The 22,317-nt window shown below is 42.0% G+C and overlaps 1 protein-coding gene and 1 long non-coding RNA gene across 51 annotated transcripts in view; one reads left to right on the forward strand and one right to left on the reverse strand.

The window, feature by feature from the left end:
• The window catches only part of LOC130267398 (uncharacterized), a 126,425-nt gene that overhangs the window by 82,250 nt on the left and 21,858 nt on the right, over positions 1 to 22,317 (forward strand). The window lies entirely within an intron of this gene.
• The window catches only part of LOC130267390 (protocadherin gamma-C5-like), a 571,493-nt gene that overhangs the window by 24,231 nt on the left and 524,945 nt on the right, over positions 1 to 22,317 (reverse strand). For 36 of the 50 annotated variants that reach the window (XM_056517134.1, XM_056517135.1, XM_056517137.1 and 33 more), the window contains exon 2: positions 13,151 to 13,209. In XM_056517134.1, the coding sequence (XP_056373109.1) occupies positions 13,151 to 13,209 (59 nt within the window). The remainder of the gene's footprint in view (positions 1 to 13,150; positions 13,210 to 22,317) is intronic. The other 14 variants (XM_056517138.1, XM_056517140.1, XM_056517128.1 and 11 more) reach the window with 1 other exon arrangement.

Here is a 22,317-nt window from a genome sequence, read left to right on the forward strand (position 1 = left end):
ACCGATAATACTGATCAGTGCTATGTCCTATGCATAGCACTGAACAGTATTGGCAATCAAATGATTGCTATAGATAGTCCCCTATGGGGACATAAAAATTGTAAAAAAAAAAAAGTTTAAAAATGTAAAAATAAAAAGTAAGAAAAAAGTGAAAAATCCCCATCCCCAATAAAAATGAAAATTGTCAGTTTTTCCCATTTTACCCCAAAAAAGCATAATGTTTTTAATAAACATATTTGGTATCGCTGTGTGCTTAAATGTTCAAACTATTAAATTAAATATAAAATAAAAATATATGAACGGCGTAAACATAAAAAAATAAAAAAAACATAAAAAATGCAGCTTTTTTTAAAATCACATTTTATTCCAAAATTTTTTTTTATAATAAATTATCTAAAAGTTTTATATAAGCAAATGTGGTATCAATAAAAAATACAGATGATGTCGAAAAAAATTAGCCCACATATCGCCCTATATACGGAAAAATGAAAAAGTTATAGGTGGTCAAAATAGGGCGATTTTAGATTACTGATTTTGTACAAAAAGTTTTAGATTTTTTTTAAGCGGTACAAAAATAAAAAAGTATCTAGCCATGGATATCATTTTAATCGTATTGACCCACAGAATAAAGAACACCTATCATTTTTACCGTAAATTGTACAGTGGGAAAACGAAACCCTTCAAAATGTGCAAAATTGTGGTTTTCATTAAAATTTCCTCCCTAAAAAAATTTTTTTGGGGGGTTCGCCGTAAATTTTATTGTAAAATTTTATTACAAAATACAACTGATTACGCAAAAAACAAGCCCTTATATGGCTGTAGATGGAAACATAAAAGAGTTATGGATTTTAGAAAGCGAGGAGGAAAAAACGAAAACGCAAAAATAAAATTGGCCTGGTCCTTAAAGGGGTACTCCGGTGTAAAACTTTTTTTTAAATCAACTGGTGCCAGAAAGTAAAAAAAAAATTGGTAAACTACTTCTATTAAAAAATCTTAATCCTTCCAGTACTTATTAGCTGCTAAATACTACAGAGAAAATACTTTTCTTTTTGGAACACAGTTCTCTCTGATGACATCACAGATCTCTTTTCTTTTTGGAACACAGATCTCTCTGATGGGCTTGGTCCTTAAGGTTTTAAAAAGTGGGTTATTAGTGGGGCCTCTAATCCCCTTCCCGGTCCAATCCAAGTTTTCAGTGTGGCCCAGATCAGCACAGGTGCTGAAGACAGCTAGTTACTGGACTTTAAAACTAGGTGAGAGTCATTCTGTTATAAAAAAAAAAAACAGACCCTCTGATGGGAGTTTGAATCCTAAAGGCCACAGCCTAAAATAAAGGATATTTTATCTGGTTTAAAAATTTCTTGTCTACTTTGTTGGGTGGCTGGTAGTAAGCCACCTGTATAGACAGGGACATTTTCTGTATAGTTAGTGCTGAACAAATAGGATTTATTTTGTGAGTTTGAATGCTATATTTTTTATTTCCTGTTACATAAAGACAGCCCCGTTTAAACCTTACCTCCGTATCCCTGTCTCTGACTGCTATTCGCCTCTATTTACTTGGCTCTATGAAGCTAATCTTCCACAAAAGAGCTATATGTGTTATCATTATTATTATTATTTTTATTATTATTTTAGACTTAAAAAAGCCTATAATAACGCTGAAACATGGCCAATATACTGAGTAAAATGTATAGAGAATAGAGCTGAATAGAGGCCATTCATGTCATCTCCTCTGATGTGTAGGGCTGACCTCACATAGGTCCTAAGGCAAAAGTCAAATCATGTAGGCCCTTATTGGTACTTGCTTCAGCCCTGTTTCTCATGACCTCACAGCTTGTATGATAAAGTTAACAAAAACCACATTCAATGTCATAACTAAAGTAGGTTTACAATTGTTTTCCTAGATATGTAAGACATCAAAGAAGTAGCTTCATTGTAATACTAAGTAAGGCCTGAGGCAACAGTGTCAAGGCCATTAGGCCACATTCGTAGGTTTATGCTGAATACTGAATATTAAAGGGGTACTCCGCTGCTCAGCGTTTGGAACAAACAGTTCCGAACGCTGGAGCCGGCATCGGGAGCTTTTGATGTCATAGCCCCACCCCCTCATTGTGTCATGTCCCGCCCCCTCAATGCAAGTCTATGGGAGGGGGCGTGACAGCCATCACGCCCCTCCCATAGACTTGCATTGAGGGGCGGCGTGTGATGTCATGAGGAGGCGGGGCTATGACGTCACAAGCTCCCGTCTCTAGCGTTCGGAACAGTTTGTTCCAAACGCTGAGCAGCGGAGTACTCCCGTGGAAAACTATTTATTTTTTTTAAATCAACTGGTGCCAGAAAGTTCAACAGATTTGTAAATTACTTCTATTAAAAACAATCTTAATCCTTCCAATACTTTTTAGGGGCTGTATACTACAGAGGAAATGCTTTAAATTTTGGATTTCTCTTCTGTACCGCCCACAGTGCTCTCTGCTGACCTCTCCTGTCCATTTTAGGAACTGTCCAGAGCAGCATATATTTGCTATGGGGATTTTTCTCCTGCTCCGGACAGTTCCTAAAATGGACAGCAGAGGTCAGCAGAGAGCACTGTGGTCGGGACAGAAGAGAAATCCAAAATTGAAAGCATTTCCTTTTGTAGTATACAGCCCCTAATAAGTACTGGAAGGATTAAGATGTTGTAATAGAAGTAATTTACAAATCTGTTTAACTTTCTGGCACCAGTTGATTAAAAAAAAAAATATATAAATAAATAAAGTTTTCCACGGGAGTACCCCTTTAACTATAAGATCCTTAAATTCTTATGTACGTAATTGTTAACACATCATAAGCATATTATATTTCTTCATTAAATTGGCCGATGGATTAAGGGGGGTCATTTTTAATGGGGTAATCTCTGATATTCTGCTTTATGTATAATTTATATTTATTTCCTTATGAGTCCATATACCGTATATACTCGAGTATAAGCCGACCCGAGTATAAGCCGAGACCCCTAATTTCAACCCAAAATCCCAGGAAAAGTTATTGACTCGAGTATAAGCCTAGGGTGGGAAATACATCATCCCCCCCTGTCATCATCCAGACCCGTCATTAACATCCTCATCATCCCCTTGTCATCATCCCACACATCCCCCCTTCATCATCCCCTTGTCATCATCCCACACATCCCCTTATCATCCCACACATCCCCCCTTCATCATCCCCTTGTCATCATCCCACACATCCCCCCTTCATCATCCCCTTGTCATCATCCCACACATCCCCTTATCCCACACATCCCCCCTTCATCATCCCCTTGTCATCATCCCACACATCCCCTTATCATCCCACACATCCCCCCTTCATCATCCCCTTGTAATCATCCCACCCCCCCCCCCCCCTTCATCATCCCCACCCCCCTTCATCATCCCCACACCCCCCCCCTTCATCATCCTCTTCTCATCATTCGCCCTCAGTGGTCTTCAACCTGCGGACCTCCAGAGGTTTCAAAACTACAACTCCCAGCAAGCCCGGGCAGCCATCGGCTGTCCGGGCTTGCTGGGAGTTGTAGTTTTGAAACCTCCGGAGGTCCGCAGGTTGAAGACCACTGCGGCCTTCAACCTGCGGACCTCCAGAGGTTTCAAAACTACAACTCCCAGCAAGCCCGGGCAGCCATCGGCTGTCCGGGCTTGCTGGGAGTTGTAGTTTTGAAACCTCCGGAGGTCCGCAGGTTGAAGACCACTGCGGCCTTCAACATGCGGACCTCCAGAGGTTTCAAAACTACAACTCCCAGCAAGCCCGGGCAGCCATCGGCTGTCCGGGCTTGCTGGGAGTTGTAGTTTTGAAACCTCCGGAGGTCCGCAGGTTGAAGACCACTGCGGCCTTCAACATCATCCAGCCCCCTCTCACCCCCTTTAGTTCTGAGTACTCACCTCCGCTCGGCGCTGGTCCGGTCCTGCAGGGCTGTCCGGAGAGGAGGTGGTCCGGGCTGCTATCTTCACCGGGGGCGCCTCTTCTCCGCGCTTCCGGCCCGGAATAGAGGCGTTGCCTTGACAATGACGCATAAGTACGTTGGCAATGAACGCACCTCTGCGTCGTTGTCACGGCAACGTGACTATTCTGAGGCCGGGCCCGAAGCGCTTAGAAGAGGCCTCCCCGGTGAAGATAGCAGCCCGGAACCACTATGCCACCGAACCACCTCCTCTCCGGACAGCCCTGCAGGACCGGACCAGCGCCGAGCGGAGGTGAGTACTCAGAACTAAAGGGGGTGAGAGGGGGCTGGATGATGTTGAAGGCCGCAGTGGTCTTCAACCTGCGGACCTCCGGAGGTTTCAAAACTACAACTCCCAGCAAGCCCGGACAGCCGATGGCTGTATATATATATATATATATATATATATATATATATATATATATATATAGGCCACAATTTATTTGGTAGATTAAGCTGAGCATAACATACTGGGTTTGGATAAACAACATGAACCAACCTAGAGTCAGTGCCAAGCGGACAAGTAGATGCAAGAGCCTCCCGGTGTATCAATGAACACTTACAATGACCTACATTCAAAGCTCTGCAAACATCACTGAATAGCTTCTGCATACAAATATTGGCCCCGACAACTGATACATTGACTGTATACAAAGCAAGCGATTTTTTATCTAAACACAGGCTCTAAGTAATAGAACGTGGCCCTTCATTACTAGTAGAGATGAGCGAACTTACAGTAAATTCGATTCGTCACGAACTTCTCGGCTCGGCGGTTGCTGACTTTTCCTGCATAAATTAGTTCAGCTTTCCGGTGCTCTGGTGGACTGGAAAAGGTGGATACAGTCCGAGGAGACTCTTTCCTAAGACTGTATCCACCTTTTCCAGCCCACCGGAGCACCGGAAAGCTGAACTAATTTATGCAGGAAAAGTCAGCAACCGCCCAGCCGAGAAGTTCGTGATGAATCGAATTTACTGTAAGTTCGCTCATCTCTAATTACTAGTAATGCAATTATTGTTTTTCTGTATATGAACTTCCTTAGGGGATCTCTTAAAACTTGTATACAGTGGTCCCTCAACATACGATGGGAATCCGTTCCAAATGGACCATCGTTTGTTGAAACCATTGTATGTTGAGGGATCCGTGCAATGTAAAGTATAGGAAAGTGGTCTACAACCTGCGGACCTCCAGATGTTGCAAAACCACAACACCCAGCATGCCCGGACAGCCAACGGCTATTGGAGGTTATACTCACGTGTTCTCGCTGCTCCGGACCGTCACCGCCCGTCACTGCTGCCCTGGATGTCGCCTTCCATCGCTGTCACCGTGTCCCGGGGGTGTCCCCGACGTTCCGGACCATCACCTCTGCCCTAGATGTTGCCGTCCATCGCTATCGCCGCGTCCCCGGGGTGTCCCCGACGCTCCAGCAAGGCCTCTGCTTCCCCAGCATCCTCGCTCTCCGTCGCCGCCATCACGTTGTTACGCACGCCGCTCCTATTGGATGACGGGACGGCGTGTGCAGTGACGTGATGACAACGATGGAGAGCGCCGACGATGCAGAGGATCCCGCAGAGGATGCGCCGGAGCCCCGAGGACAGGTAAGTGATTGTCAGCGGATCACACGGGGCACCGTAAACGGCTATCCGGTGGCAGCTGAAGCAGTCTGCGCTGCCGGATAGCCGTTTATGCGATGGCCCCGACATACAAAAGCATCGTATGTCGATGCTGCCTTCAACATGCGATGGCCTCTGAAAGGTTATCATATGTTGAAATGATCGTATGTCGGGGCCATCGTAGGTCGAGGGGTCACTGTATACCTTATCTTGTAACCTTATTTTTTTTTAAATCAACTGGTGCCAGAAAGTTAAACCGATTTGTAAATTACTTTTATTTAAAAATCTTAACCCTTCCAGTACTTATCAGCTTCTGTATACTACAGAGGAAGTTGTGTAGTTCTTTCCAGTCTGAGCACAGTGCTCTCTTCTGACACCTCTGTCCATGCCAGGAACTGTCCAGAGCAGGAGAGGTTTGCTATGGGGATTTGCTCCTGCTCTGGACAGTTCCTGACACGGACAGAGGTGTCAGCACGGTTTTAGCTCACTCATCTGTGCAGTGCAGTAGATCATAACGTTTTCATAGAGTTCCTGAGTTATGCTGCGTTTACACGGCCGTCTAGACCCGTCCCGTTCTTCTCCCGTCAAAGATAAAAAACGGACTTAAAAAAAAAAAGGACAATAACGGATGCAAATGGGTGTTATCCTTTTGTATCCGTTTTTGTTCAGTTAATAAACCAAAAAAAAGTTTTTTTTTTGTTCTACGTATGCACAAAAGTAAAAACGGATCAAAAAACTGATTGAAATGGATGCAATGGATGACATTAAAGGCTCATCTGTTTTCCATAGACTTAAATATTAAATTTACTGTATCCATCTTTTTTTCCGTTTTTTTGGACGGAAGAAAAAATACTGCATTTTCCGTTTTTTCTGCCGTCAAAAAAAAAAACGGAAATGAGTGCAGACGGGTGCAAACAGATTGTAAAAAAATCCCTTCTAGATGGCAATGATGCTGTACAACATTTCAGTATATGCAATAAAGCAGAAGTGAGATGGGTCATGTGTAGACATGCACTTGGCAAGTTTTAAGATGAGCGACTTCTATTGTGATGAAACTGACCTGAGGAATCCATCTTTTAGTTCTATTTTGAAATATAATGGTGTATTATCCCATTTAGGTTATGTTCACAATGTATTTTTCAGTTGTAAAATATGATGCAGAAATCTGAGATATGGTTTTGAATGTGGATTAAACAAAAAAATTTAGCAATCCATATTTTTCTCTTTGGTTCTGATCCAGTAAAATGTCAGACACCAGACAGAAACCTGATGGACCTTATTACAGTCAATGGGGTTTCTAGGGTCCGTTGGTGTGAGTCAAGCAGTGGACCATCTGGTTCTGTTTCATGCTCTTGGATGAAACCTGCAACAAATGTAAGCCTAGCCTAACTCTAACTTTTTTTAAATCAACTGGTGCCAGAAAGTTAAGCAGATTTGTAAATCACTTCTATTAAAAAATCTTAATCCTTCCAGTACTTATCAGCTGCTGTATAATACAGAGGAAGTTCTTTTCTTTTTGAATTTCCTTTCAGTCTGTCCACAGTGCTCTCTGCTGACATCTCTGTTCATGTCAGTTCATGGACAGTTCCTGACATGGACAGAGTTGTCAGCAGAGAGCACTGTGGACAGACAGAAAAGAAATTCAAAAAGAAAAGAACTTCCTTTGTATTATATAGCAGCTGATAAGATAAAGGATAGGGGATAAGATGTCTGATCACAGGGGGTTCCGCCACTGAGGACCCCCCGCGATCTTGTCTGCAGCACCCCAGTCATCCGGTGCATTGAGCGAACTTCATTCCGTGCTGGATGACTGGCAATGCGGGTGGGAGGCTCGTGACATGACTGCCACACCTCCTTGTGATGTTACGGCCACGCCCCCTCAATGCACGTCTATGGGAGGGTGTCATGACGTCACAAGCCTCCGGCACTGCACCTGACGCTCTAAACGAACGTCCCCAGCCGTGGGACCCCCACAATTGGATAGGGCATAAGATGTCTAGGGTCAGAGTACCCCTTTAACTTTACTGATAATATGTCCTGTGTGTGCTATAAGTGTGGCAGTGGTGGTTTGGGGTCCTCTGGTGGGTTTAAGCAAAATCAAAATTGCATCTTTAAATTAAGCATCACAGGCAGGCAGTGTGCTGCGTAGTAAAAAAAACATGCAAGAACTTTTCCAAAAATTGCCATGGGTTTGCAGAGAGGTTTTTCATCATGCAGTTTTTATAGATGAAATGTGTTTAAAGGGGTACTCCGGTGAAAACCTTTTTCTTTTAAATCAACTGGTGCCAGAAAGTTAAACATATTTGTAAATTACTTCTATTAAAAAATCGTAATCCTTCCAGTACTTATTAGCTGCTGAATGCTACAGAGGAAATTTCTTTCTTTTTGGAACACTGATGACATCACGAGCACAGTGCTCTCTGCTGACACCTCTGTCCATTTTAGCAACCGTGCATAGCAGATGTATGCTAAGGGCAGCATGGTGGCTCAGTGATTAGCACTGCTGCCTTGCAGTGCAGGGACTTTGGGTTCAAATCCCACTAAGGACAACAATAAATAAAGAGTTATTATTATAATGACGTCAGCCAAGAGCACTGTGCTCGTGATGTCATCAGAGAGAATTCCAAAAAGAAAATAATTTCCGCTGTAGTATTCAGCAGCTAATAAATACAGGAAGGATTAAGATTTTTTAATAGAAGTAATTTACAAATCTGTTTAACTTTCTGGCACCAGTTGATTTAAAATAATAAAGGTTTTCACTGGAGTACCCCTTTAAGGGGATCTGTCATCAGTGTCACCTACCCTAACCTACTGTACAGACTTGTAGTGTGGGCGACACTGATGACAATTATACCGGTCCCTACTCTGTGTCTCTGTTCTGATGCAATCATGGTGCTTTGGTACATGCAAATGACCTTCTTAGTGCATGGGGGGCATTTCCAAGTTCTCTGTACATGGTGAAGTCCAGCCGGCATCTTCCTATTAAGAGTGGAGCAGATAAGGCTCAGCTCAGTCGAGGAGACGTAATCTTGAAGATGCCAGCCAGATGTCAGCGTGCAGAGACAGCTTGGAAATGCCCCGCGGGCACCAAGCCTGTCATTTGCATGTATGAAATAACTGGGATTGCAGATAAACTGAGTTACGGAGCTGGGAAGGATAAGTATCTTTGTCATCAGTGTTATGGGATATGAGGCCAGCATATGAGGAATGTATATGAGGACAGGATATGAGGACCAGATATGAGGACAGGATATGAGGAATGTATATGAGGAATGTATATGAGGACAGGATATGAGGACCAGATATGAGGACAGGATATGAGGAATGTATATGAGGACAGGATATGAGGAATGTATATGAGGACAGGATATGAGGACCAGATATGAGGACAGGATATGAGGAATGTATATGAGGACAGGATATGAGGACCAGATATGAGGATGAGATATGAGGACAGGATATGAGGACGAGATATGAGGAATGTATATGAGGACAGGATATGAGGACCAGATATGAGGATGGGATATGAGGACAGGATATGAGGATGGGATATGAGGACAGGATATGAGGATAAGATATGAGGATGGGATATGAGGATGGGATATGAGGACCAGATATGAGGAATGCATATGAGGACAGGATATGAGGACCAGATATGAGGATGAGATATGAGGACAGGATATGAGGAATGTATATGAGGACAGGATATGAGGATTGTATATGAGGACAGGATATGAGGACCAGATATGAGGACGGGACATGAAGATAGCATATGAGGTCAGGATATGTGGATGGAATATGAGGACAAGATGTGAGATCAGGATATGAAGATGGAATATCAGGATAATATATAAGGTCGGGATATAAGGACAAGATATGAGGACAAGATATGAGGACAAGATATGATGATGGGATATGAGGATGGGATATATGGTTGGGATATAAGGACGGGATATGAGGTCGGGATATAGGATTGGCATATTAGGACAAGATATGAGGATGGCATATGAGGTCGGGATATAAGGTCGGGATAAGAGGACCGGTTATGAGTTTCAGATACAAGGAAGGGATATAAGAACAAGGGGAATATTTATCAAAGTTGTCTATGTCCCGCATCAATATAGACCAAACTACAGAGTGTTAGGCTGGTCTATTGTGCGCCTAATTTATCAATAATAATAATAATTTAAACCTGCTCCAACATGGTCTGACATTTCGGCATACTTTCAGCCGATGCGACTTGTCGATGAAAAGTCGCTTTTGATAAAATCAGCACCAATGCATTTTCCAATGCATTTCCGTCTAAATAGACTAGAATGCATCATGTTCTAAAAATCCTCTAGAGCAAAAGTCGCAGAAAAGTCGCACAGATTTAGACTGCGACTTTCTGTGCGACAAATTTAGACAAGAAAAACCAGTCTAAATGCTTTGATAAATCTCCCCCCCCCCAAGAGTGTCATTGTTACATTTCCAGGTACTCAACTAATCGTATAAGTTGTATATAAGTTTGGGGGTTGTCAGAAACTAAACATGTTTGACATAAACCAGTGATAATTGCGTAAAAAATGATTGGATCCTGTCACTCATTGAGAAACATTACAGACAGTCTTTTTCCAGCCCAACATGACTATTAAAGTGAAATAGACTGCAGCCAGTAACACCGCCAATAGAAGTTACTTTGATTTTGGGTATTAGGATTCTTTATAGGGGATCTTTCAGGTGCCCGTTTCATAAATACTTTTAAAGGGTACCTCTCATCAAATAAACTTTTGATATATTTTAGATGAATGAATGTTGAATAACTTTCCAATAGCATGTTAATGAGAAATATGCTTCTTTCTATTGTATTTTTCCCGATCAGTCCTGTCAGCAAGCATTTCTGACTCATGCTGGAGTCCTAAACACTCAGAGCTGCCAGCCTGCTTTGTTCACAGCCAAACAGGCTGTGAACAAAGCAGGCTGGCAGCTCTGAGTGTTCTCCTTTGTGAACAAAGCAGACTGGCAGCTCGTAGTGTTAAGGACTCCAGCATGAGTCTGAAATGCTTGCTGCCAGGACTGGTAGGGAGACCCCTAGTGGTCATTTCTTCAAAGTGGAAAATTAAATAGAAAGAAGCATATTTTTTAATAACATGTAATTGTAAAGTTATTCTGCATTCATTAATCTATATCAAATGTTTTTTTTTTTGATGAGTGGTACCCTTTAATTTGTTGGAGAATATCTTCTTGTAACCCTTATGCCGTTCCAGTCTCTCTCTTTATGTATGAATAAACTGACAACGGGGCGTTACTGTTGCTATTGTCAATAGACTCATTCCCTACACAGTCTGGCATTGTCAGCATTGTCTGAACAGTGTGAGAGTATGTAGGGTCACTACTTAGACAAGGTGAATCGTAACACCCAGTTGTCTCTTTGCAGGAAGGATAACAGAGGAACCGCGCAACAACCCTGATTTACTAAGAGTGTTGGGTTATTTTCAGAGTGTTATTTTTTTCCTAGACAATTTTTTCTCACACGTATTTATCAATGTTTTGCACATGTCGGGAAAATTCTGTCGCACGATATTAAATTCTGTTGCACGGGGAAAAAAAGGGTCGCACAGGAAAAATAAAATGTAAAGCAAATAAATAAAGCAAAGAAACTCTGCACCAGGAAGTAACTTTACATTCAATGTCGTTAAAGGGTCAACAAACAAAAAGTTAAAAACAAAAAAGGAAATAAGCCAAGATTTAAAAAAAAAAAAAAAGAGAGAAATTGCTAAAAATATATAAAATGTAATATAAAAAGGACAAAGTAACAGGATTTAAAAAAAACAAACACTTTTTTACAGATTCCCCACACATCAAGGCAGTCGGGTTTTTAAGTTAAGTAATTCACTATTTTTCTGGTGGGTTTTTAAATACAACTGTCGGGTTTTCAGGAAAATTTTGGGAACACGCCCTTAATTATGCAAACCCCTTTAGTCGGGTTAAAAAAAATACTCAGAGTAATTGGAAAACCGTTGAGTTTTTACTAGTAAAATGTGTCGCACAAAGGCGCTTATTTACTAAGAGTGTTGTGTAGGTTTCTTTGTGGGTTTAAATTCCCTACAATTTGTTTTCCATTTAGTGAAAATGTCGGGAACACGCCCCTTTTCTGAGACATTGCCCCTTTTTCCTGGTAGCCACGCCCCCTTTTTCGAGTTTTCTTAGCAAAATGGATAGTTAGTCAGGGTTTTCTCAATTCTGACGCAAAATCTGGCGTAGACAGAATTTCTGGCGCAATGCGACGGAATCTGGCACACAACCCGACAAAACATGTCGGGTTTGCAATAGTAAATGAGGGCCAAAGTGTCGCAGAGGACGTGCAACACAAATTGTCGGGATCATGTTAGTAATCAGGGCTATTGTAGCTCTCTTCAGTTTACACGTAGAACACCTGTTTTTTAGCATTTAAAGGGGTACTCCGCCCCTAGACATCTTATCCCCTATCCAAAGGATAGGGGATAAGATGTCAGATCGCTGCGGTGCCGCTGCTGGGGAGCCCCGGGATCCCCGCTGCGGCACCGCGCTATCATTACAGCACAGAGCGAGTTCGCTTTGCACGTAATGACGCGCAATACAGGGGCCGGAGCATCGTTACGTCACGGCTCCGCCCCTCGTGATGTCACGACCCGCCCCTTTCAATACAAGTCTATGGGAGGGGGAGGGGAGGTCGTCACGCCCCCTGCCATAGACTTGCATTAAGGGGACGGGCCGTGATGTCACGAGGGGTGGAGCCATGACGTCACACGGCTCCGTCCCCTGTATCGCCCGTCATTACGCACAGAGCGAACTCGCTCTGTGCTGTAATGATAGCGCAGTGCCGCAGCCGGGATCCCGGGGCTCCCCAGCAGCGGCACCACGGAGATCTGACATCATATCCCCTATCCTTTGGATAGGGGATAAGATGTCTAGGCGCAGAGTACCCCTTTAAAGCGGTATTCCAGGAAAAAACTTTTTTTCTTATATCAACTGGCTCCTTATATCAACTGGAAACAGTGCTCTCTGCTGACATCTCTGCTTGTCTCTGCACAGAGTAGAAGAGGTTTGCTATGGGGATTTGCTTCTAAACTGGGCGGTTCCCGAGACACGTGTCATCAGAGAGCACAGATAGAAAAGAACAAATTACCTTCAGCAGCTCATAAGTACTGAAAGGATTAAGATTTTTTAATAGAAGTAATTTACAAATCTGTTTAACTTTCTGGAGCCAGTTGATATATATATAAAAAAAAGTTTTTTCCTGGATAACCCCTTTAATGGAAAATGTTAGGGTCTTTTTTTCTTTGAACTACCAGCATTTTACAGTAGGTGGTACTAAAGCTGTAGAATTGATATAAGATGAAGCTACAGACTTGTGTTTCCCAACCAAGGTGCCTCCAGCTGTTGCAGAACTACAACTCCCACCATGCCCGGACAGCCGGGCATGGTGGGAGTTGTAGTTTTGCAACAGCCGGAGTCTCCTTGGTTGGGAAAGAGGGACCTAGACAATGTGCACTGTACCACTAGTATACACAACAAGGATATATACTTTATACACAAAGACCTACTCACCCGCTCGGTCCGGGTCTCTGAGCCTGTGAGAAGCGCCATTCTCCATTAGGTTGCGCCTGCTGGAAAAAGAACAGAGATGTGCTTGTAATTGCTACACACTGACATTGTAAGGAAAGAACATATAAGAAAAGACATTGGTTAATCTTCTTTTCTTCATCTTGAAGCCTAGAGGGGAAGAACGCGACACATGATGGTGCTAGGAAAACATGGCAGATAACGCAACTGTGACGGGAACTTTGCTGGAACAAAAATTAGAAACAATGTTAGACTTTTCCTAGAAAAGATTAAAGGTAAAAAAAGATAATGGGGGCGATTTATCAAAACCTGTCCAGAGGAAAAATTGCCCAGTTGCCCATAGCAACCAATCCGCTCACTACTTTCATTTTTAACAAGGCCTCTGCAAAATGAAAGAAGCGATCTGATTGGTTGCTATGGGCAACTTGGCAACTTTCCCTCTGGACAGGTTTTGATAAATCTCCCCCAATATTTTTGTCAATGATGTTTCAGGAAAGGATATTAGAACATAAAAATGTATACATAGTGAAATATGTTACATGGAGAATAATCTGTTTAAAGGGGTACTCCGGTGGAAAACGTATTTTTTTAATTTTTTTTATTAACTGGTGCCAGAAAGTTAAACAGATTTGTAAATGACTTCTATTAAAAATATTAATCCTTCCAGTACTTATTAGCTGCTGAATACTACAGAGGAAATTCTTTTCTTTTTGGAACACAGAGCTCTCTGCTGAATAACGAGCACAGTGCTCTCTGCTGACATCTCTGTCCATTTTAAGAACTGTCCAGAGTAGGAGAAAATCCCCATAGCAAACATATGCTGCTCTGGACAGTTCCTAAAATGGACAGAGATGTCAGCAGAGAGCACTGTGCTCGTGATGTCAGCAGAGAGCACCGTGTTCCAAAAAGAAAAAAATTTCCTCTGTAGTATTCAGCAGCTAATAAGTAACGGAAGGGTTAAGATTTTTTAATAGAAGTCATTTACAAATCTATTTAACTTTCTGACACCAGTTGATTTAAAAAAAAAAAAAGTTTTCCACCGGAGTACCCCTTTAATGCATAGTTCATCCATCTGGCTCCAACATCTCAAAAATGGTCCAAACCATTCCCACAAATGATTAGAGGGGAGACCTCTTTTTCTTGAGGGGTAAAATAGATAAATAGTGCAGAACGTTAGATGGAGAATAGTCAATTCAATACGTGGTTCGTATCAAAAATTCTCATACATCTGGCCCATGGAGGCCAACATTTTAGAAATGGTCCGAACCATTCTCAAGAATGATAACAGGGGAGACCTCTCATCTCTTGAAGGGTAAAATTGATACAAAGTACAGTAGGTTATATTGAGAGAATTCTATTCAATACAAGGTTCTTATCATCAGATCTCATTCATCTAGCCTATGAAGGCCAACATGGGCATAGTGAAATATGTTACACAGAGAATGATCTGTTTAATACATGGTTCATCTATCTGGCCCATGGAGGCCAGCATCTCAAAAATGGTCCAAACCATTCCCACAAATGATTAGAGGGAAAACCCCTCATCTCTTGAGGGGTATAATGATAAAAAGTGCAGTATGTTGCATGGAAAATAATATATTCATATTACTAGATCTCATACATCTGGCCCGAGGAGGCCAACATCTCAGAAATGGACCAAACCATTCCCATAAATGATTATGTGGGAGACCTCTTATGTTTTGATACTAAGACTGGCCATATGAATTAGATAGCTGTCAGTCAACTATCTCTACCTCTCTTCATCCCCCCTATATATTTAAATGCTCAGTTGCAGGAGAAATACAGTATGGGACCCTTTGGGCCCTGTGCATATGTCTTATGCACATGATGCATCAAATAGTAGCAGTACCGGAACTGGACCACAGAGGCAAAACCTTATCACTGGCAGGTAACACTAGGGCAAAAATAAAATTACTCGGTCATATATTTTAGAGTTCTTAAAAAGCCAGCACAGTTGGGAACGCCGATTCCACCCAACAGCCTAGGTTGAAATGCGGCATGGGGTCAGACCCATGGGCACATGAGCATTTTTTTGATCTAGGTAAAATTGCTGGACAAAAGTGAACGTACCCTAATAGATTTTTACTGTCACATGGCTCATGGCCTACAAAGTAGGGATCGACCGATTATCGGCCGATATTCACGATTTTGGACATTATCGGTATCGGCAATTACCTTGCCGATATGCCGATAATGCCCTGCCTCCCCGGCCAGAGACCACAACCAACTGTCCTATTGCCTCCCCCATCCTCGGTTTTATAATTACCGGGGCCCGGGGTCCGCGCTACTTCTGGCTCCTGCTAACGCAATGACGCAGCGCAGCGCAATGACGAGTGACGTCCTCAATGCGATGTCACCGTCAGTGCGCACAATGACTGCTCAGGACGCCACCGGAGCCAGAAGTAGCGCGGACCCCGGGAACAGGTAAATATAAAACCGGGGATGGGGGAGGCAATGGAGCAGCGGCGGTGGTGGTTGGACTAGGGAGGACTAGGGAGGCGGTGGCGGTCTCTGGCCCCGCAAAAGCCGCAGCAGTTCATTGATTTTAAGCGCCCGCTTTAAATCATTGATCTGCGGCCTGAAAGGTCGCAGATTATCGGTATCGCCCCTAAAAAATCAATATCGGTCGATCCCTACTACAAAGGGTTTGGGACTTATGTTTTAACCTGCAGAATGCAAAGGGAACGACATATACATAATACATAATTAACAAGTAATGAGAAGAACAAATCAATGTGCTCTGTATAGGCCATTTAGGTTCCTAGTGCATCTTAAATATACATGGCCTCAAGATTAAAAAAAAAAATGTTTTAGAAGAAATACAAACGCAAGCCCCAGTACTGTATAATTACATAGAATAAATCCAATGAGTGACTTCTGGTTTACTAAGAGAAAGCTCAGGGATGATTTATACATTACAGCAGTTTCCTGGTGTTTGTGCCAACTTTTATACATGCATTCCATTTAGAAATGACTTGTTTCTTAAGGTAAAGCAGGCCCTCATAGAATCGTAGTACGACAGAGCGTCTATGGGGAATCCCCTCATTAAAAAATAACCAAGAGATGATGGCAGACTCCCAGCTGGACGGGCACCAGCTGAGATTCCTTGCAGGCATATTCACTTCTTGTAATGAGTGCAGCATAAGAGGTAAAAAAAAAAACGATTGAAAGCAAAAGAAACACAGAAGGCAGCACTCACCATTCAGGAAGACTTTATTCACCGTTCGGGAACCGGACACAGGTAACAGGCGGGGGAGTGGGGTGGAGGACGGGGCTGCTCGGCAGTCCCGTCCTCCACCCAACTCCCCCGCCTGTTACCTGTGTCCGTTTCCAGAATGGTAAATAAAGACTTCCTAAATGGTGAGTGCCGCCTTCTGTGTTTCTTTTGCTTTCAAACTGCTGATCGTTATTGGTTGAGCACCGCCACTACAGGATTATCAGAACAGCATCCTTGCCAGTGAATTGTCCGCAACCACCCTCACGCTTATTTCCGTCAGTGCCGGCTTTGTTTTTTCTACATGCATAAAAAAGAGCTATAATACAGAGCCATCAAAAAATACATGGAGGCTGCGAATAGGACGAATATGATGAAGAGGATAGCCAATGTTTTTTTTATACCTCTAAGAATGATATTGATAGATACAGAGAATATATTTACATATCTTTAGCTAACTCTAGTACCTAGATATTGTTCCCCAACCTGCGGCTTTCCAACTTTTACAAGACTACAACCATGATGGCCCACGGTTGTTAGGGCATGTGAGGAGTTGTAGTTTTCCAACAGCTGTAGGGCTACAGCTTCAGGAACACTGTCTCAGGGTATGTTCACATTGTGAACATTACCATCAGTGGGAATGGGTCTTCCGCAAGACCCGTTCACACTGAGGAATTCCAGTGGCGGACAATTCAGTTGTTCAGCACAAAGAAGGAACATGTTCTTTCTTTGCACGGAAGTTCTCGAGCACTGCATAGCCGTCAATGGTGCTGGCGCACTGCTGTGCGGTCCTACCGCTCGCTGAATTCTGTGAGTGGAGATTCCACAGTGTGAACGTACTTTTAGAATAAGAAAAAATAACTGAAGTAAAGTAAATAAATACATGTGAACAATGTCCTAGTCCAAATAGTTCTACAGACTCAAGAGATTAATGGCAAAGGTAACCACAGTCAAGTTATAGGAACACAAAAGGGATATTGCAACTCAGCTCTCTCACCATATAGACCAAAAATGAATGAATGGACTGCCTATCGCGTGGATGTTTTTATCTATGGATTCTCCCTGTTTTTAATGATTCCATTAAAGCTTGAATTTTAACAGTTTTTTCTGTTGAGAAGCTGGATCCTCTATTGTCTACTACACAGTCAAGTTAACCTGTCTACATGGGCAGAGTATGTACATGGCTATCATAAGTGTAGTAGCTCCCTCCAAGAACTCCATTAGGAGTTTTATTGATGGATCATAAATAAACTCTCAAATATGGAAGAACATGACTCATTATCCACAAAGAAAATCCAAGTCATGGAGAATCATCAACATGTAGTATAAGGGTGAATTTATGGAACAGCCTACCTCAGGAACTAGTATAGAGGAAACTCCAAGCAGATGTTAAGAAAAGCTCAGGTGTGAGCCACAGCGCATTCAGCAGAGTAGCTAAATAAAGCTTATTAAAAGACTGGTGTGCTGGGAATTTCTTCTATACTGATTTTGTCTTCCTCCACATGCACCTAACCTGTACTTAGTGCCGACCGATTCCATATTGAACCTCAGGAACTAGTCACTCCAAAAACAGTTGAGAGCTTTAAAACAGTCTTAGGACAAAATACATTTTTTTTTACCTATGTAGATATATAGAATTACATACCCCTGGCCCACTGATACCCCTTCCCTTTATCCTCCCCTCCTTGGTTTAAATTGAGTCTTTTTTCAACCGTACTATGCAACTATGTTCACATGGGACTGTAAAGCTGCAGATTTGTTGCTGATTTGTTAAATACTTTCTAAAGATTTATTGTTGATTTCCTGCAGCTTTTGCAGCACCAATCTGCAGCATCTAAATCTTGTGCTAACATAATCCAATACTGTGTGGAAAGCCCATGTCCTGTATTATAGTACAATGCTATACAAGAAAGACCAAAAAGGATTACCACAACTCACACATTGTAAAACAACAGCACTTTAGAGAAGACAGATGACACTTGTCCACATCTGGAAGTCATGAGCCATTGCTAAGGGCTACTTCCTTTAATTAAGAAGTTCAGACTTTGAGGCTACATTTTTATGTCAGCCCTATGGCCCTCTCACACCTTGGGGTCAATAGGCATTGGTCAGTAGGTTTCCTTTATAATTCCACACATCTGGCCAAATGAAATATAATTGCCTTTTCTTCTTCTATGCCTGCCTATTAATAGCCTTGTATAAATCACTATTATCCCTGATGAATGCAGGAGGCCAGTTCCATCAAATACTTTATGTGTTCGGAGCTTTCATATCCCATAGCGGTAGTAACGTGACTTCAGAGAGCTCGAATAATTTATTTAACCAATTACAGGTGGCCTTGTAATAACAAATGATATCACATAATCAGGAACTTGGCCATGCAATGCTTGGGCTATATAAATAACATTTTGATGAATTAGGCTATGAAAGATCTCCATCGGCTAAAAGAGGAAGAGGTAACAGAGAGGGTAAAAGAAAAGACCCAAAGAAAGTCATCCATTACTAATGTCCATGTGATTTACCGCAGAACTGAGAGGTTCAGTGTGTAATTTTTTTTTTTTTCAGTTCACAACTTCAAGGGGTTGTCTGGGCTTTTAAGAACGTTGCCTAAGCTCAGGAAATGTAATAAAAGGGAAAAAAATCAATAAATCCCCCAGCACTACAGCTTCACGGGCCCACCAGTCCTACTGGGATGATGTCACATCATACATACGAGCTTCACCTCTGAGACCAGTGATTTGCTATCATCACTGCTGGACCGATGCGGTCAATGAAACACCTGGGGATTAAATGGGAGATAAGACTCTTTTCACATCTGTGTTGACTCTCTAGTCTGTAAAAACTTCTTACATGTCATTTGTATTTGTGAATATGCATGCACAATTACCCCCACTCATGACTAGAATAAAAGGATCTTTCTATAATCTGAGGCTCTCCAGATCTCTTAGTTGTTGGCCATGCTAAAGACTTGAATGAGACCACTATAGGCATGCACCAAGATCTGCGATGTGAAAACCAAATGTATATGGCACCTAGAAGCAAAGCCTGGGGCCTTTTTTATCCAATAGATGATGGGACTCCTATGACATGTCAGAAAATATTGCTGGGGAAGCTACTTTAGGCCGTATCATTTTAAGTGTGTGTTTACACATTCAAGTTATTCATTGCAATTGTTGAATTCAAAGCCAGGGTCAGATTATAAATGGTGGACATAAGCAGTATAAAGGAACGACTGAGAGTTCTTCTAATTTCAAATCTATTCCTGGCTTTTTATTCAATTGCAATTAAAAACCTGAACATGTGAACACACCCTAAAGAGGTTATCTAACCTTCTATAACTGATGACCTAACCTTGTATGAGCGTAGCTGATGGAGTTAGGTGTCAGACCCCCACTGATCTGATATTGATGACCTCTCCAAGGTTGGATAACCCATTTATACTTAAGGCTCTGATGGCCTAACCTTGCATGAGCGCAGCTGATGGAGTGGGGTGCAGGGTGTTGGACCCCCACTGACCTGATATTAAAGCCCTCTACAAAAGTTGGGTAACCCATTTATAATTAGACCCAAAGAAATCCAAGGCCGCAACACCAGTAGTGGAAGACTCAGTATCTTGTGTAAAGAGCTGTAGTTTATTGGTTTCGCATAGGTAACGTTTCGGCTAGATGTTTAGCCTTTATCAAGCTAAACATCTAGCCGAAACGTTGCATATGGGGAACCAATAAACTACAGCTCTTTCACAAGATAGATAGTCTTCCATTACTGGTGCTGTGGCCTTGGATTTCTTTGGGTTTGGATACTGGAGTGGCCCTCCAGATGACCACGAGCACAGTGGATTGGTCTAATGCTGTCTTTTTTGTTTTCCATTTATAATTAGAGTTTGCTCTCTTGCAAAGCAGGTAAGACGCCTGGCTTCCCTCACTGCATCGCCCACTGGCAAGCGATACGGCCTCATGTCTGGAGCCATCTTGAATTATTTTTTTTTTTATTATTATATATTTCTATTATTAGCTTTCTGGTTATATGGACATATAAAGATCAGTGTTAATAATTTTAGTGCATACATGAAGTCACACAGCTATAAGGGGCGAGCCAAATAAATGTCCCGTTTACAATCAATAATGCATTTTGTTCTTTTTCCGAATGTTTGTTTGCACACCACATTTAGAGGATAATTCACAAAGGTATAATCTTGGAAACAAGACAAAGAGCTTGGATTCAATTCAATGTCTCACGTGCAGAAATCTGAAGGCTTAATACCTTTTTTCTGCATGAAATTGTAGCGTTTAATGATGTGATTGCTGAGTAAGCCTATGAGCCACATAATGGAAACTGTCAGGAACAATACAAAAGTAGCATCAGTAACATAAAAGATCTGTTAGGTAGAGTCAGCGCACCTGCCTACAGAAACAGCCGTCTCATTTACACATCAATAAAATTCTTCCCGGTTACTGTAGAAACCTGATGTGGTGCGGAGCTTAGAGGAAAGGCCTAAGAGACCCAGGGATATAAAGCTTTCTTCCTGTGTTCTTCAAAAATAAATGCAAATTCACCGATAGACTCTTCTCGAACAGCCTCGCCCTAGATTGTTTTAGCTCATTTTTACAGGACTTCATATTGCAATTATGTTTTATAAAAGACTTGAATGTACTCAGTATACAGTAGAGGTATAGCCGTGCATGCTATGTAGAGTTTCTTGTTTAAATGCATTCGTAGTGTATCGTATTAAGCACGTTGGCACAGAAATTCCGCTCAGAAATTTGGGTGCGCCGTCCACACTGCAGAAATTATAATTACGGACTCCACTAAAAGAATGAACTTGTTCATTGTTTTATGGGGAATTCTGTGCGGACTGCATTGCCATCAATAGGGGACATGCGCATATCCTCACGGTCCTAGCACAAGTTGATTTAGGCAGCACCTGCTGCACACAAAATATCTGTCTGTCTGTTTATCTCATATTTAATATTGAGATTTTTTATCAAGAATTGGTAAAGAGAACTGATGAGTGCCCATCTTTCTATGTGTGCCTCAATAATTCTACATGGTAGTAACACAGTACTGGTTATCGTACATGACAAGTGGTTGTGACACACCTCGAGTATATATCTAAGTAATCCGAATACTGTGCTCCTAAGGAAGTTGATCCATACATTATTGACCCCATAGCTCTTACAGAGCCGATATATTGATTGACTTTGCTTCTTCTAAGGCAAAGAAAAACTGCATTATTTATCACTTGTTACGGCCGACATTATTTGTATCCCTGACACTGACAAGTGACTGATGGTGATGGGTATTAATGCTTTGAGAAGATGTGCTGCCAGGCACATGGTAAGATGGAAAGTATGGAAGCTTCTTCATAGTAATGAAAGGTACATCATGGACCTTATAGTATTGGCACAACTCATCAGTGGAGACCCACTACAATACAATCATATATTATATGGTGTTCCCAACCCAGTCCTCAAGGTCCACCAACAGTTCAGGATTGGATTTTTTCCCTGTAAAACCTGGAATGTTGATAAGTCTTGAGGACTGGGTTGGGGCCACTGGCTTAGGTTTAGCAGTTGAGATAAGAGTTTTTGCCTTCTTCTGGATCAACACCGTTGAGTTATAGGTTAGACATGATTAACCTTTGTCTTCTTTTCAAATTTGTTAGCTTTGTAGCTACATAGTACCTACAAAAATTGAGAGTGATCAGCTCACCCCGAAGCCCACAGATTCGAGCACGGAAGGGAACGGACTATTCCCAGCTTGAATGCACAAAGATAGAAGAATTCCAGCTCGTTCATAAATCTAATAGCCATCTTTATTCACATGAAGTTACATGGATCACAAGTACAAAACAGGATGTGACGCGTTTCGGCCAGGTGCTGGCCTTACTCATACGAGTAAGGCCAGCACCTGGCGGAAA

The sequence above is a fragment of the Hyla sarda genome, chromosome 4 (assembly GCF_029499605.1).
Source record: "Hyla sarda isolate aHylSar1 chromosome 4, aHylSar1.hap1, whole genome shotgun sequence".
Classification (NCBI taxonomy): domain Eukaryota; kingdom Metazoa; phylum Chordata; class Amphibia; order Anura; family Hylidae; genus Hyla; species Hyla sarda.